The sequence below is a fragment of the Alnus glutinosa genome, chromosome 1 (assembly GCF_958979055.1).
Source record: "Alnus glutinosa chromosome 1, dhAlnGlut1.1, whole genome shotgun sequence".
Lineage (NCBI taxonomy): Eukaryota > Viridiplantae > Streptophyta > Magnoliopsida > Fagales > Betulaceae > Alnus > Alnus glutinosa.
This window is the reverse complement of record NC_084886.1, coordinates 30405959-30423448: the sequence shown is the minus strand read 5'-3', so window position 1 is coordinate 30423448 and position 17490 is coordinate 30405959. Positions and strand designations below refer to the sequence as shown.

The following is a 17490-nucleotide window of genomic DNA, read 5'->3' as shown; positions in this document are numbered from 1 at the left end:
AAACAACTTCTAGTGAATTTAATTCAACCAAATCATCATCACATTCTTCTTCAAGGCCTTCTTCCAAAGTTAGTTCGTTACTTATCTACACACATGACGCATCATTGTTTACTTAGTTCGTCACTCCAGATTAGGCAATACATAAAATCTAACTTACATATGCAGCTTGGAAGGCTAATAATCTTACCTAATTCATGTTTGAACGCAATAGATAGACTCAACGAAGTTGAAGTAAACCTGAAAATTTAGAATTATAATTTAAGTAAACATATTTTAATAGGAAAAATAATAATAATTGTATTTAACAATTATTTAACAATCCAATATAACAGAATGACGTTACATTACCACAATCCAATATACCAGAATCCAATAATTTTACATTACTGTGACTTTGTCATTCATGTCATACTAGTAACTTTTATAATTTTAATATATAAGTCAAGTTCTTCATCTTTATCATGTTTGCTTGTTTCTGCTATTTTTCATATCAAATCATAAGAAGGTCAGCAAAGTTTTGAATTAGTGCCAGGGTATGAGAAATGATACAGGTTTGAGTGTGTGTGTGTGTGTGTGTGTGTGTGTGTGTGTGTGTGTGTGTATATATATATATATATATATATTGATTATAAGAGCCAAAAAGAAGAAAAACACAGAAATCTCATTTTTTTTCAACAATAAGTAAAAAATACCAGCAAACAATCCCTGCTTGGCTGCATCAACAAGAAATAGAAAAGGAAAAAGAACCGTGATTGTGAGACGATGAGACTTGAGACTTGAGACCGTCACTGCTATTGTGCTACGTGAGACGGTGAGACCGTGAGAGTGCAGACGTGCAGTTGACGGAGAGACCATGAGAGTGAAGTTGACGCCTTGACGGAGAGACCGTTGAGAGAGGGGGAGAGGGGAGCGGTAGCTAGCACAAGCCAACAGAGGTCTAAGACTGAGATTGATTTAGGTTTAGGGTTTCATCCTTTCAGCTTTAGTTTTACGGTTATAACTTTAACCCTTTTTTTTTTTAAGAAAAAAAAAAAAAAAAAAAAAAAAAAAAAAAAAAAAAAAAAAAGGGTCAAACGGGTCACCCACAGGCCAAGCAGGTTAACCCGTATATTAAACGTGTCATAAACAAGTCAACCTGTTTATTACCCGAACCCGTTTAGATTAAACCCTAACCCTATAATTTTATGTCGTATCCGTATCGGATTCGCGGGTTGTGTCAAATATTGCCACTCCTACCTAAGGAGAAGATTTTTTTGATAAAGTTGGCCACTATTTTCTAACTGCAAAGGCCGGCCCAATTGCAATGCTGTATGTCACAAGGTTATTTTTTCAAATATAAGAATTAGTATTGGTAACAATGCTTCCCAATTTGATACATATTTGGCAAACCCAGTAAACAACCTCCTTTTTTTGTTTTTCTTTTTTCTTTTTTTTTTTAGCGCTTTTTAGAACAATCAACCTCTTAAGCAAAACACATCCGCCATTTTATGTTGTAGCACATCAGCTGTAGAGCTACCGCATAGGCTTCTCTTTCCCCAGATTAGTCACCTCTCACCAGGACTCGTGTGTACATTGACAATTTGACTTTCCGTGCAACGTTTTATACATGTTTCTCTTTTGAACCAAAAAGACGAAGAATATTTTTTCTTTTTCAAAAAAAGGAGCAAACAAATTATCTGCATGGATATGGAATCAAATAGCAGAAACTGAGGAAAATCCGAGAGAGAAGTAAATAGCAATTTTCTTATTGACTTTCTACTGTTACAGGCATGCACTCTGCAAGCAACTTTAACAGGAGAGTACAGCAAAATGCCTCAAGCGAAAAAGAAAAAGAAAATCCCCATTCAATAAGATTCAAATACAATGAAAGGTTTTGATTAATACAAGAGAAAACTCACGTCCTACTTCTACAAATAAATCCATAGCAGTTATCCTGCTCAATCAGAAACAACCACCGAAATGAGTGTTGACGAAATGTTTATGAGCAGTCGGCTCCCTCTGTCGCTCTCTTTCCCTTCCCTACAATCATGAGAACACGACACCAATCTTCTTAGCAAAGTCATCATCCCCATCTTCATCATCCAGGTACTCCTCTTCAGGATCTGCATTCTCACCTTCCTCAATATTATACTCTCCCTCATCAACTTGCTCGTATTCATAGTCCCCATCCCTCTGATCATCTGCTTCAAGTTCCTGATCCTCAATAGTTTCATCAAAAATCATACCATCTTCAGCCTCAAACTCATTCAGATTGGGCGCTTCAGAAGAATGACCACAAGCTTCACCAGTTTTCTCTGCCACTGTTCCAACCGCAACAGCTGCTGCTGACTTAGATTCTTCCACATTGCCAAGCAAATGGCAGACCGCTTCTTCCTTGGCATTTTGTATATCTGCAACCGCCATCCTCTCAGAGCCACTTGTCAAGCTTTCGTTGATTTCAATCTGATTACCATCTTCTTTATTGACATATAATTTGCCACTCCCAGAAGCTGCTACTGAAGCACCTCTTTTTCTCTTGAGAATCTCACTAAGAGGTTTTGGCCCCTCAAATGAAAAATGACCTTCAGATTGTCGATGATTCTCCATGTTCTTTTCCTTTCCAAGTGATTGCTGGTCCTTACTCTCTGAACTCTTCACAACTTTCAACTCTGCAAGACTTTTTGGACGGTTGAAATCACCGCCATCATCCAATATTTCTCTTCTTATCTGTGGAACCCTGAAATTTCTCCCCTCGCCATTGTAATCATCTTGCATCTTTCCTTTTATTCTGTCTCGGAGCCTTCCCTGATGAGAGATGTGTGGCCTTCCAGGTGACAACCTGCCCCAATTCCTTACCCTGTCCAATTCCCTTTCTGGACGCAAATCACTACCATTCACCGGAGAAGATCTCCCCGGAAGCTTAATTCTACCACGGAAGCGATTACTTAGGGAGATCTCATTTGAGGGCGTAAGAAGTGCATCCTTCCGTGAAGAAGGCCGGTACCTCTGCTCCTCAACATGGTTGTTGTGAGCATAATCACGACTGACAACAGATCTCAAACCGCTAACCCTCCTCTGCTTGGCTAAATGATGTCGAAGATCTGACTCATTGACATGATCAGGACTATCAGATTTATGGTAACCCCTTCGCCTTTCCAGATTAGCTGGTTCCGCTAACATTCTCTCAGATGAAGCCCCATGCTCCTCCCAGGCATACTGCCCTTGCATGTGATCATATGAGCCATGGGCTCGTGGATCGCAGAACCCTTCTCGATCAACATCAGCCATTGAATTATAATCAGCAGAATGAACCATATCATACTCATTCACAGGATTCAAATTCCTTCCTTCATGGCCCCTTGTTCTCCCAAATTGATCTTCACCATGGTAGTAATCAGAATCAGCAAGCTCATCATCTACAAGAACATCAAAGCCAGGAGAGGACTCTCTCAGAAACTCATCAGCATCCTTGCCATTCAGGAAACTATGATCCTCTGGTACATGAGCCTGCTGTGAACGACTGGACCGGCTGACGGAGTTTCCACTAATAACAGGAAGAACATTTGTTGCCTTGTATCTAGGAGCTTCATCGTCCAACCTTGTAGGCGGTGGTACATTCCTCTCAACACTGACTAAGTTTCTTGGTAAAACAGTTTCAGCTCTTGCACTTTCAGCTTTGGGAGTATATTTAACTTCAGGAGGTACTCCAACTGATGTTGAAACATTCACCTGCGGAATCTTATGCCCCTGAGAATACTTTTCAAGGCCTCCTAAAGTCTTCTTAAAAGTTGGAGGCTCAGAAACATGGATAGCTGCTAGTGCCTGTGGGACTTTGTTGCTAGTGGTTGGGCTCGGTCCATGGGAAAAGGCGCATTTGTCACCTTTTAAGCAAAGCCCCTTTTGGTAGAAAATACAAGGGACTGCTTGTTTACTGGAACTATGAGCATGTGTTGCAGGCGTTGCTGCAGTCTGTAATGGAGGCAGAGAAGATCCAACAGAAGTAGCTGCTTGGGTTCCTAATGAAGCATCCAGAGGCTGAAGAAGAAACAATAGGCAGTTGGCAACAATAAGCAAATAAAAGCAATGTTAAATTATTTAAAGTTGAAGAGCAGGAACTTACCGGATGCCGGAACGCACATTTAGAATTCAAGCAATTACCATTCAACCAGTACCAGCAATCCCTGGGGTTAAGCCTGGCATATTCACTATGCCGATACTCACATTCACTCCCCTAGAGAGAGAGAGAGAGAGAGAGAGAGAGAGAGAGAGGCATCAGCGACACAATCCAAACACCACTACTAGCAAACAATTACCAGTAAAAGCTTTTGCGACTATTTGATGCTTATAAACCAATGAGACAGACATTTAATAGATTGATTATTCACACAAATGTAGTACTTTTTAGTAAGAAATTGAACTTCTGCCTCCAAGAATTACTAAAAATGAGTAAATGAGCAAACAAATAACCAATAGATAGTGAAGTGAATGGAACCTGAAGTCCAACAAGTATAAGTGGTCAAAAATCAGTAGCCTTGGAGACAGATCATTAGGGGGGGGGGGGGGGGGGGGGGACAGGCAAAAACACATTTTTCCATCTTTGAAGTAGCCAATTTAGGATAGATTCCTTGTACTTAAACATGATCCAGAATTGGGAAAAGATTCCATTCCCTGCTGACATCTTATCCTAATATTTTTTTCCTTAAAATGAGTCTCAACAAGTTTACTTTCACAAGCAAAGCGTGTTAGAATTGCCTATAATAAATTTGTTTACCTCTTATTCCGGATTTCCAGCATAATCAGGCATTTTTTTATTTTTAATTGAATAGGGGGAAGGGGAAATGGGATGAAGTCACACACATCGGAACTAAATTAAGAGGAAGAGGTAGACAAAGACAGTCTTACAAGCTGAATCCAACATATCTCTTCAAAAGGGCCTATCTCTTGAAGAGAAGAAGGAGCTTATAAGGCCGCCTCACTCTACTTTCCTCACCAATGTGGGACAACACACACACACACACACTTCTCTTTTTCTTTTCTTTTTTTGATTGAATAGGGGGAAGGGGAAATGGGATGAAGTCACACACATCGGAACTGAATTAAGAGGAAAAGGTAGACATAGACAGTCTTAACAGCTGAATCCAACACATCTCTTCAAAATAGCCTATCTCTTGAAGAGAGAAAGGAGCTTATAAGGCCGCCTCACTCTACTTTCCTCACCGATGTGGGACAACACACACACTTCTCTTTTTCTTTTTCTTTTTTTGATTGAAAAGGGGGAAGGGGAAATGGGATGAAGTCACACACATCGGAACTGAATTAAGAGGAAGAGGTAGACACAGACAGTCTTATATAGCATAATCAGGCATATGGCATATGCTATATAAGAAACATAAGCCCACCGCAACATAAATTAAAACTGATGCAGATCAACTAATTAAACCCCTCAAAATATAGTCACTAAAAAATACCAAACTCCGATCCCATTAACAATGTTCAGTGTTCCCATACAAACGGATTTCTATGTAAACACGATTCTCGAATACCCATAGGAGGATCAACAATCCTGATACCTTTAGCAGCTATACACCATCAAATTTTACCATAATTTTAGTATGATAAAATCTAGGGCTTCCCCCAGGAAACAAAATACCAAAACCTAACGAGGTCCAACAACTGAATTAGGCACAAGATCCCAAACGCCAATTCATTAAACTAAAATAATAAATTTCAGCCAAAAATTAGTTGATTAAATAGTACAAATATTAAGAAACAAAATTGTAAAGGTGAAACCCTAGCAAGAACACACGCAAAGCCCAAGATCGCAGCAAGGAGGCCAGAGATCTTAAAACATCCAACAAGAATAAGAAATCCCTAAAAACCATACAACCAGACGAAAAGAAGAAGAAGAAGAAAGAAAGAAAAAGCGAACCTTTTTGCACGTCAAAGGAGATGCGAGAAAGTAAACGCAATCGGTGCTTCTCTTCAAGGCCTCCTCCTGGGCCGATGCCGTTGACGCTGAGGGAACTTGCTGCTGTTGCTGTTGCTGTTGCCGTTGCGCTTGTTGTTGCTGTTGCTGCTGTTGCTGCGCGGCCGCACCCATGGCGGAGTTCTTGAAGAAACACCGACAGAGATCGCCTCGATTTCAGATCGATTAGAAGACACCGATCCAATCTCAGAGCCGCCACAGAAGGCGTTAAGCGATGAGGCTTTAAGCTAAGCCTAGTTTTGCTTTTTCTCTTAAATATTTTTCTTTTCCTTTTTATTTTCGTTTTGCTCAATGGAAGAGAGCGTTGTTTGAGAATATAAGATGATGTTGTTGACGACGATGTTTGTGTGCGTGTGTGAGGCTCTGATTCACGCGCTAAATAGGTCACGTGTCATCTCTCTTTGGGCTCAACGGCCCAATCCTGAACTTTTCTCTTTTTGTTTTTAGTTGGAATTATGTTCTACTTCACAAAACTGAGACTAAATTATTGTTCTTTAGTATACATTTTCAACATAAATTTACTTTGGCATCGGAGCGAGATTCGCCGGCCCCCTCCAGTGAGTTCTCCTGACCTTGTTTGTTTTGTAGTGATCGTGGGACGGTAAAGAACATCAAAGAACGTGTTGTTCACACCATACCAAAAACTATTATAACAGTTAGGCGCCGTCTGTAAAAACGTTATTTCGTTCTCATAAAAATATACCTGTTATGGCAGGGAACACACGTTTTGACAGCTGAATCAATCGATCGAGAAGACAGCATCTGAAGCCAGTCATTCAGCCTAATCCGCCCTTAGAAGATCATAACGATCTACAGCCTCCACCGTTCCGTCCCCTGGGCGGTGGAGAACAGAATTGAGGAGTAGCGCTGGAGGCCCAAATTGAGGCCTTGACACGACAGAATGTGGAGTTGCTGCTAAGAATCCTGGAACAATCCCATCCGGGAAGAGCATAAGGAGGAGGAAGAGCACAACAGCTAAGCAAATTGTCGTGACCAGTGAAAATTTCGAATTTTCACGTGACACTAATACATCATGAAAGTTGTGAATTGGCAGGGGAATATATTTTTTCTTAAAAACTTAGGAATGTAACACATCTGAACTGACTGAATTACCTCAATATATAAAAATATGGGATAACTTCACAAAAATGTATCGAATTATACGCTGTTTTGAGATAAGGGCACTAAACTAGTAAACGTCTCAAACTGGGGTATCCACGTTTCCAAACGTCTCACTTCAAGATACCCCGTTAGAATTTGTTGTTAAAACCTAACGAAGTACCCAAAATACCCCTCTTTTCTTTTCAGAAAAAATTAAAAAAAAAAAAAAAAAATGTTAGGATTTTTGGTGTTGGTCAGAATTTAACAAAATTTGCAAAAATACCTATGCCAAAATTTTTGAAAAAATTTATAATTTTTTTAAAAATAAAAAATAGGGGTATTTTTGTAAATTTTGACAGGATTTAACAGCAAATCCTAATTAAGTACCCTTAAGTGGGACGTTTGGAAACATAGATAGCCTAGTTTGAGACGTTTGTTAGTTCAGTACCCTTATCTCAAAACACCGTATAATTTGATACCCTTTCATGAAGATATTCCTAAAAATATGAACCACGTGTTCTGACATAATAAATACACATAAAGCATTTAACATATGTGCCACATGCCGCACTGATAATATGTCACCATTGTTTTATTCTAATACAAACCAACATATAAAATATTACATATTAACAGAATAACTTTAAAGTCTCATATAAAATTAACATAAACACTAGCAAGTGGTTCCGTCCTTCGTCCGGACTCACATAAACTTGCATTTGATTGTGGTTATCACCAGAATTTCATATTGTGGTCAAGTGAGTCAACAGTCTTCAATAACATAATAAAATACTGATCTACTTAAAAGTACACTAAACAATCAAATGATGACAATTATATACACATACACACAATCACATTTATTCATCTAATCTAGCACTTCGCTTACTAGAGCCGTATTTTCATTACTAAAGCCATACCTCTAATTACTAGAGCCATACCTCGTTTATTGAAACTATACTTCCCATACTAGAGCCGTACCTCCATCACCGGAACCATACTTCCAATATCAAAGCCATACCTCCATTACCGAAGCCATACCACTGTTATCAGGTTTCGTTATTAACCTCTTGAACCTTTGGTTCATCCGTCGGCCTTATCAGTGTATTGACGCCTTGGTACTTAAACTTTTGGTTTAACCGTTGGTCTAGTCAATTCCTTGATGCCTTGGTACTTAAACCTCAGTTTAACCGTTGGTCTAATCAATCAACTAACGCCTTGGTACCTAAACCTCCAGTCTTTTATTAACAGGTTCATAAATCATAACAGTTACATTTACACCACAGTATAACATGCAAACAACAACATATACATAGTTCCAACAAAACATGTAAAATGCCAAACAACTCGTATACAATGAAATAAAACAAAAATCATAACTTCATCAAAAACCACTACGTATCATCCCCAGTGAGAAAGAAATATTCACTACAGTGACATGCGATTTTACAAACAACACATGTAAAATGCCAAACAACTCGTATATAATTAAATAAAACAGAAATCACATCATTAAATACTACCACATATCATTCCAAGTGAGTAAGAAACACTCACAGTTCTTTCTTTCTTCAAAAAGTATTCACACACAAATATTCACTCCTACAAGTGATAGTGAATTAGTATAATTCACTAAAAACAATACATCTTAACACTATTCTAATTTCTTACCTTTAAATCTTAATGTAATCTCCTTAACATTGTTTAAACATAATAACCGCATATAAAACAGGTTATTTATAATGCCACATATTTCATGTGGGCATTATAACAACATTTATAGATAATGACCAAAATACCCTTTTCAATAAAAATTGTCATTTTCACTTTTAAATCATAATAGCATAATATCTCTTTATAGACATAACAATTGATATAACTAATTTTCATAGTTACAAAATAATTCCAATTTTATACTTTTATAAAATTAAGCTGAATAACGACATTAGTATATTAAATGCCTAATAGTATTTTAAAATAGTTGGGCAGTATAACGGGGCTTTGGAAATATTTTTACTTCATTTTGAATTAATCCAAGCATATATATATATATGTGTGTGTGTGTGTGTGTGCGCGTGTGTGTATAACCACATAGCTAATTTCACACACATGTGGTTATACACACACACACACGCACATATATTTCTTTCATCAGTTAAATACATACATACATACATATATATATATATATATATATATATATATATATATATATATATATATATATATATATCAAAACACATATATCAGTAACACACACATGTCTTTATCACCACATACACACACGTTTATGCCCAATCCAGCACGCACGTTCACACACACCCTTCACACATGTTTTTTTTTCTCCTGTGAAGTACTTATTAGGTTCTTCTAGAATAAGTTAGCTTTGTCCTTTTTCCTTGTTGGATGTTGAACGAGAGTGAGGAGGTCTCTGTTTGGTTAAATAAAATAGAGGAAACTGAAAAATAATTACCGACTTCTAATTCAACCAAGTGTGTGTGTTTGTGTGCAACCAAATATCTTAAATACGGAATATAAATAAGAAAAGATATTTGTTATGAAGTGGAAACTCTGTAAAGAGAAAAACCACTCCGGGGAAGCCAAACCCAGGAAATCCACTATCCAAAAACAAAGCTAGTTACAAGACACTCGTACTCATATATCCTTATACAGTAGTCATACTTTTAATTCTGACACGAAACCCATCTTTAACCTGAAGGGATTTTTTATGGATTCCTTTACCTTAGAGCCGACCCCTAAGATAGACTTCACACGAACAGTTGAGCACACACCGGCAACGGCTTGAGAGCTAGCGGATCCTCGATTCTCCCTAAACACCCTCTCAAAGCTAAGAGAATTCAACACTGAATTCTGTACATAATGCATGCCTAGAGCCCTCTTTATATAGGCTTTACAAATCCTGTTTCAACTCAAATAAGGAGTCCTACACCAACAAAGATTCGGACTCTAGGCAGGCGTCCTGACATTTTTGGGCACACGTTTGTACGTTTCTCTTGGCTGTATGGATGGTCAAGTTGTATCATTTTTCGTTAGCTTTCCAATGACACCAATTTTATCCCAATCCAATATTTGAGCAGAAAGTTATGATCAAAATACTGGAAGGCGTCCGAATGGCTTGACCGAGCATCCGGACGGTCAACTGCAACCACCTTTCCAAAATAGCGCTGAACGCTTCCATAACAAGGTCCACATCCGGACGGCTTGGCTGAGCGTCCGGACGGTCTTCACCATAACTCCTTTTCGCATTCGAAAAGGAAGCTCGAAATATTCTGAAATGCTAGACAGTGTCTGGACGTCTTGCAGAAACTTCTCAAATAGTGTCGACTTCTGAAATCCAACTCCGTGTAGAATTTGGAGAAGCTTAACCTAGCGTTCGAACGGTGTTGCTCTGACGTCCGAACATCTTCAACGCTGAAGCTTCTAGACACTGCAGGAACCGGCTGTTCTGACTTAGAAATTGCATGGAATCTTCATGGGCATCTTCTTAGAAACTTGTGACCATACACATGTCATGAAATGAGACACTGTCCATATTACTTAAAGACTCTGAATAGAACCGATAATCCTATTAAAAAGCAACCATTACATAAAGTGTTTTTGTCAACCAGAATGTTGCCAATATAAAATACTAACATAAACATATATATATATATATATATATATATAAACAAGTAAGTTAGGCCATCCATTTGAAAGAAGAAAGAAATCGAAATAAGGAGGAAGAAAAGAGAGAGAAGCAGGTTCTTAAACTAAAAGGAAGAACCAACTTATTGTCTGCTCGAGAAGAAATATTTCTGAGGAAGTTTGGAGGCTAGAGCTGCTCCTGTTCAACCAAGAAGAAGCACACAAGGTGCTGTTACGGGTAAGACAACAGAGTCAAAAGCCTTTGTTTGGTTCTATGGTGTTTTGGAGAAGGAAGGGACGAAGTCCTTCCTTTTGGGTTTTGATTGGTTGAAAAGCAGGAAAATTGAGAGAACTTTATCTGGTTTTCTTGCAGTAAACTGTGGGATGAAGATTGCATCATCCAAGCTCCCTTTTATAGAAGACTCGAAGGGTGAGGATGATCCCAGTGCAAATTCCATGCACGGATAGGGGCTACGCAGGTGTTCGGTTGCTGACTTAAGGGATAAGTTAGTACAAAAGATCTCTTATCTCCAACGGACATAAACTCAAGCCTAAACTAAGCATTGTTCTACGCCTAACTACATTTCCTTAGTTTCTCTCTTATCTCTTATCATTCAGGTATGGACTTAAGGTGGGTCTCAACGTGCAAATGGAATGCTTAACACGTATTATGGGCTTGAGTTGAAGTTCTATTTCTAACGTGCAAGTGAGTAACCGAATATGGGCTTCACTTTTTGTTTTTATTTCTATTAACCCTAATAATCTTATTATTTAGGGTTTCCTTTTTAGTTATATAATATTTAAGAGCTAATTGCAAATAAATTGGGTCTCTATGTGAACTAAAAATCATCAACGGATAATAATGATTTTTGCTAAAAATCATTGATAATTAAATTATCTAATATTTATATCTAATATATATTATTATTATTTTTATTTTCTCTGGTGTTATATCCCCCCCCCCCCCCCCCTTAACATAATTTTGTCCCCGAAATTCATAAACTATGCTTCGCATAAAGTTTACATTAAGGGAAGATTTAGAATCCTAAATCTTAAGTCTAGTGACATAGATTTTAATGTTAATGTCTAATTACTTGACATTAGGCTGTCCTAATCCTCCTATCCATTATCTCATTATATAATTTTAATCACTAAGATCTTTTATCTTGTTCTCTATAATTGAAATTCCATCTACCATTTTTTAGGAAAGAATCTTATTTATAGATGAAAACTTCGACTATGATAAGTGATCGTTCTTATCCTTTCAAAAAGAGTGTAAGAAAATAATATTTTATATAGTACCATGATCTATTTTATAGGTTCAACTAATTGATTACGATGCGTACGAGGGTACTAACCTTATATGGTGTCTATCTCCATATCTGCAAATTCCTCTCTATCAGCATCATTAAGAACAAGAGAATATGCTCGGGCTCAAGCAGGTTTTTGTTGTTGATATCCGCCTCCTTGTGGCCTTAGTTCTCCAGCATGATTTGTAGGGCAATGCTTTCGGAAATGACCAAACTTACCACAATTGAAGCAAGTCGGGCCCGTCGTCCTACATTCTCCCACATGCATTCTTCCACACTTGTTACAAGGAGGTACCTGTTTTCCTAGTTCAGGTGGATAACTCTTGCCTACGGTTGGCTTGGAATCTTCCTCTATTGCTTGCCTCTTCTCTGGATACAATGTTTGTTGCTTTACTTGCCTCTTCAGTTCATTGGCTGCAGCTGATTCGCGGATTCCCCTCTCCGCAAGAGATGCTATTTCAACCAACTTGGTGTAGTCCTTGATTTCGTGGCATATGACCATTTCCTTGATTCGAGGGTTGAGGCCATTTTCAAAGCGTTCCGCTTTCGACTCCTCATCCGGAATCAGGTTAGCAGCAAACTAGCCAACTCCATAAATCTGGCAGAGTACTGTTCCACCGACATGTCGCCTTGAACTAGATTTTGGAACTCAATGGCTCTTAGTTGCCTTTGAGCTCTAGGGAAGAATCGCCTGTTGTATTCTATTTTAAACAAATCCCAAGTAATTTCAGTTTCGTTTCCAAGTTCTAAAAGTAATACCTTCCTTGAGGTCCACCATCTTCCAGCTTCGCCTATCAGCTTCACTCCGATATACCGGACTTTTTGTTCATTGGTGCAACCGAGAGTATCAAATAGTACCTCAATCGGTGAGCCACGCTTCGAACGATCGAAAGTTGTGACTAGAGAAGTCACAGAGTGAGCAACCTAAGTGTTCAGCTTGATCATTGGGTCGTGAGATTTGTGCTATTGCTTCGACGAAATGCCTAGAGGTGTCAGCCATGAATTGGATCAAGGCTTTGTAGAACGATGGAGGTGGAGGTGGCAGTTCATCATCACTAATTTCATGGTGATATGTCTCTTGGTTAATATCACACAATGGGCGACGTCTAGGCAGCATTGTTCTGTTATCAGAACATTTATTATCCATATACATAATAAATCAAAACTATTAAAACATATACAAAGATTATCTTAAAAATCACTTAAGTATGTACTTATTTATATTTTTTAATATATAATATATACATATTATTCAAACAAAAGCAATTTTCAAACTTTTACCCACACATTATTTTGGGGTTTTTTTTTAATTTTAATTTTAATTTTATTATCTTAACATGACTTATTATTTCTTTTTATTAAGGAGGAGTTCTTCCAGCACTAAAACATCTAAAACTCGTTAATCTTGCATACAATTATTTATTCAACTCTATACTTTTTTTCTTTTTCTTTTTCTTTTTCTTTTTTTTTTTATATACATAATCTAAAGTAGTATTTTATGCAAACTTCTCAAGTATAAAACCATTATGCACATAATATAGATATATATTATTTTCATAAATTTTTTATTTCTGAGACAATCTAACCATCATTTTTGCAAACATTGTACTATTGTTGAAAACTCATATTTCTTTTGTTTCAAAATTATTCCTTAATCAATTTATCTAATAGTATAATATTTATTTAGCATGCAAATCACATCATAATGTTTCTAACATGCAAATTATATCAATATGTTTTTCTATCATGCATAACAAGGAAACATATAGTTATTCTTAGAAAATCATCTAGTGTATATATTCATAAAAGCATAGATAACCATATTTTAAAAAATCCTAACAGCAACTAACAGTTAACAATTTCATTAGGTATAAAAGTTCATACGACGTCTTTTATGGATTTTCTAAAAAGTTGTTCATATTACCTGTAGCTCATGTTATTCCTAGATTTCTAGGGTCAAGTCTAAAGGTTTTCAGAGCAAACTGCTCTGATATCATACTGTAACTTACTTAAGTTGCAGTTTGACGCTAACTTTCCACTGATTCCCAGAGCAAAATGCTTTGATACCAAACTGTAACACCCTGCCTTTTACAAAAAAACGTAAGTGAAAATTTCAAATTTCCACATGGCATTACAACATCATCAGAGTTAAGAATTGGCAGCGGAATATATGTTTTCTTAAAAATTTCGGAATATAACACATCAAAGCTGACTGAATTACCTTAATATATAAAAATATGAACCACGTGTTTTGACATAATAAATACACACAAAGCATTTAACATATGTGCCACATGTGGCACTGATAATATGTCACCATTATTTTATCCTAATAAAAACCAAGATATAAAATATTACATATAAATAGAATAACTTAAAAGTCTAATATAAAATTAACATAAACACTAGCAAGTTTGTTCCGTCTTTCGTTCGAACCTGCATAAACTTGCATGTGATTGTGGTTATCACCACAATTCCATACCATGGTCAAGTGAGTCAACAGTCTTCAATAACATAATGAAATACTGGTGTATTTAAAAGTACACTAAACAATCAAACGATGACAGTTATATAAACATACACACAATCACATTTATTCATCTAATCTAGCACTTCACTTACTAGAGCCGTATTTTCATTACTGAAGCCATACCTCTAATTACTGGAGCCATACCTCCTCTACTGGAGCCATACTTCCCATACTGAAGCCATACCTCCATTACCAGAACCATACTTCTAATACCATAGCCATACCTCCATTACGAGAGCCATACCTCTATTACACGTGTTTCGTTATTAACCCCTTGAACCTTTGGTTCATCCGTCGGTCTTATTAGTGTATTGACGCCTTGGTACTTAAACTTTTGGTTTAACCGTTGGTCTAGTTAATTTCATGATGCCTTGGCACTTAAACCTCAGTTTAACTGTTGGTCTAATCAATCCATTGACGCCTTGGTACTTAAACCTCCAGTCTTTTATTAACAGGTTCATAAATTATAACAGTTAAATATACACCACAGTATAACATGCAAACAACAACATACACATAGTTCCAACAAAACATGTAAAATGCCAAACAACTTGTATACAATTAAATAAAACAGAAATCACAACATCATTAAAGACCACCACGTATCATTCCAAGTGAGTAAGAAACACTCACAGTTCTTTCTTTCTTCATAGAGTGTTCACACACAAATATTCTCTCCAATATGATTTAATACAAGTGATAGTGAATAAGTATAATTCACTAAAAAAATATATCTTAACACTATTCTAATTTCTGACCTTTAAATCTTAATATAATTTTCTTAACATTGTTTAAACATAATAACGGCATATAAAACAAGTTAATTATAATGCCACATACTTTATGTGAGCATTATAACAACATTTATAAATAATGACCAAAATACCATTTTCAATAAAAATGGCCATCCTCACTTTTAAATAATAATAGCATAATATCTCTTTATAGACATAACAATTAATATAACTAATTGTCATAGTTATAAAATAATTCCAATTTTATACTTTTATAAGATTAAGCAAAATAATGGCATTAGTATATTAAATGCCTAATAGTATTTTAAAATAGTTGGGCAGTATAATAGTGCTTTGGAAATATTTTTACTTCATTTTGAATTAATCCAACCACAGATATATATATATATATATATATATATCAAAACACATATATCAATAACACACACGTTTATGCCCAATCCAACTCGCAAGTTCACACAAGTTTTTTTCTCCTATGAAGTACTTAATAGGTTCTTCTAGAATAAGTTAGCTTTGCCCTTTTTCCTTGTTGGATGCTGACCGAGAGTGAGGAGGGCTCTGTTTGGTTAAATAAAACAAAGGAAACACACACACACACACACACACACACACAAGCAAGTAAGTTAGGCCATCCATTTGAAAGAAGAAAGAAATCTAAATATGAAGGAAGAAGAGAGAGAAAGAAGCAGGTTTTGAAACTAAAATGAAGAACCAACTTACTGTATGCTCGAGTAGAAAGATTTTTGAGGAAGTTTAGAGGCTGGAGCTGCTCCTGTTCGGCCAAGAAGAAGCACATGAGGTGCTGTTATAGGTAAGGAAATAGAGGAAAATTCGTATGTTGGGTTCTGTGGTGTTTTGGAGAAGGAAGGATGTAACGCCCCGTTTTTGCAAAAAGCGTAGGTGAAAATTTTCGAATTTCCACAAGACATTACTAACTTATCAGAGGTAATTATTGGCAACGGAATGAATGTAATATAAACTGGGAATAGGTTGACACTTCAGAACTACTACTGAAATACCTCAAATATATATATAATGAGTCAGTCAGCATAATTATACAGACAGTAATACCAGTCATGCCACACAGGGCTAAATAATTATACAAGCCAAATATCTATATATAACCGGAGAATTATAAATATTGTCTTAAGTTAAGCTAATGGACTATAACAGGGTAGTCCCAAAATATAGGCTATCCAGCCTTACAAAACTGAACCAGGAACCATCTATGTGTCGGGATAGTCCTGATATCCCTCTTCTTCCTCATAGCCTGAACCATTACGAATGCCATACAAAGAAAAGAAGACAACATAAACAATATGAGCGTTGTTTCCAATAATAATATGAGTGCTGATTTATTTAATTAATGCAACACAATGCAATGGCCATATAATCACATGTATATACAAAATATAATCCATGATCGCGAGTCATAGACATAAAATGAACATAAACGTAATCATAAAGCAATGATAGTTTTAAGGGTTTAGTTTTAGGTATTCCCCTTTTTCCACTCCTCTGTTGGTCTAGGCACGGTAATCGTGTTATTTGAAGCCTGGGCTTCCTCCCTTTAACTTTTAATTATAATCTTTGGGAGCTTAGGCTCCTGGAAACCTCGGAATCCCTGGTGACCTAGGTACACCAGTTTTTGTATTTATTATTCTTTTTCAGGTACCTCCTCATTCACTGAGAACCTAGGAACTCATGTGAAGCCTCGCGTACCCACTGTGGATCTAGATCCAGCAGCTTGTTATTAGACAGATTATTAAAAATAATAAAACATGCAAAGCCACATGCGCAAACAAGTAAATAAAACAGTAAACATAATATTATAGGAAAGGTCAACCAGCTTCGTCTTCAATAAGTATAGAGATACTTACTAGTTTCTGCTCCAAATATTTTCCTTTACAACTGCATAACAATCATTATGTGATGATAGCGAGTTAATAAAGTATTCTTATGAAATCATCATTACTACCATATTTCTTCCTAGAAATCGCAACGGCTACCGAATTAAACATGATCTCTTATTTATCTATTTTAATGCTCACGCACCAACTCTTGTACTACTAGAATTATCCATCACATAATATACTTTTAAAAAATAAGAATACATTGTCATATAATCAAGCACACATATGATTTTACTCTTCTTTAATTCACATCCTTATAACACACCTAAAT

At 36.5% G+C, this 17490-nt stretch overlaps 1 protein-coding gene across 1 annotated transcript; it reads right to left on the bottom strand.

Annotated features, from left to right (window-relative positions):
- Window positions 1–1723: 1723 nt before the first annotated feature.
- LOC133878353 (zinc finger CCCH domain-containing protein 17) lies at window positions 1724–6283 on the bottom strand. The gene is made up of 3 exons (XM_062316879.1): window positions 5909–6283; window positions 4100–4210; window positions 1724–4014 (listed from the first exon to the last, which is right to left on the bottom strand). The coding sequence occupies exons 1-3, from the start codon at window positions 6077–6079 to the stop codon at window positions 2026–2028; spliced, it is 2271 nt and encodes a 756-aa protein (XP_062172863.1). The 5' UTR covers window positions 6080–6283; the 3' UTR covers window positions 1724–2025.
- Between the last annotated feature and the right edge of the window lie 11207 nt (window positions 6284–17490).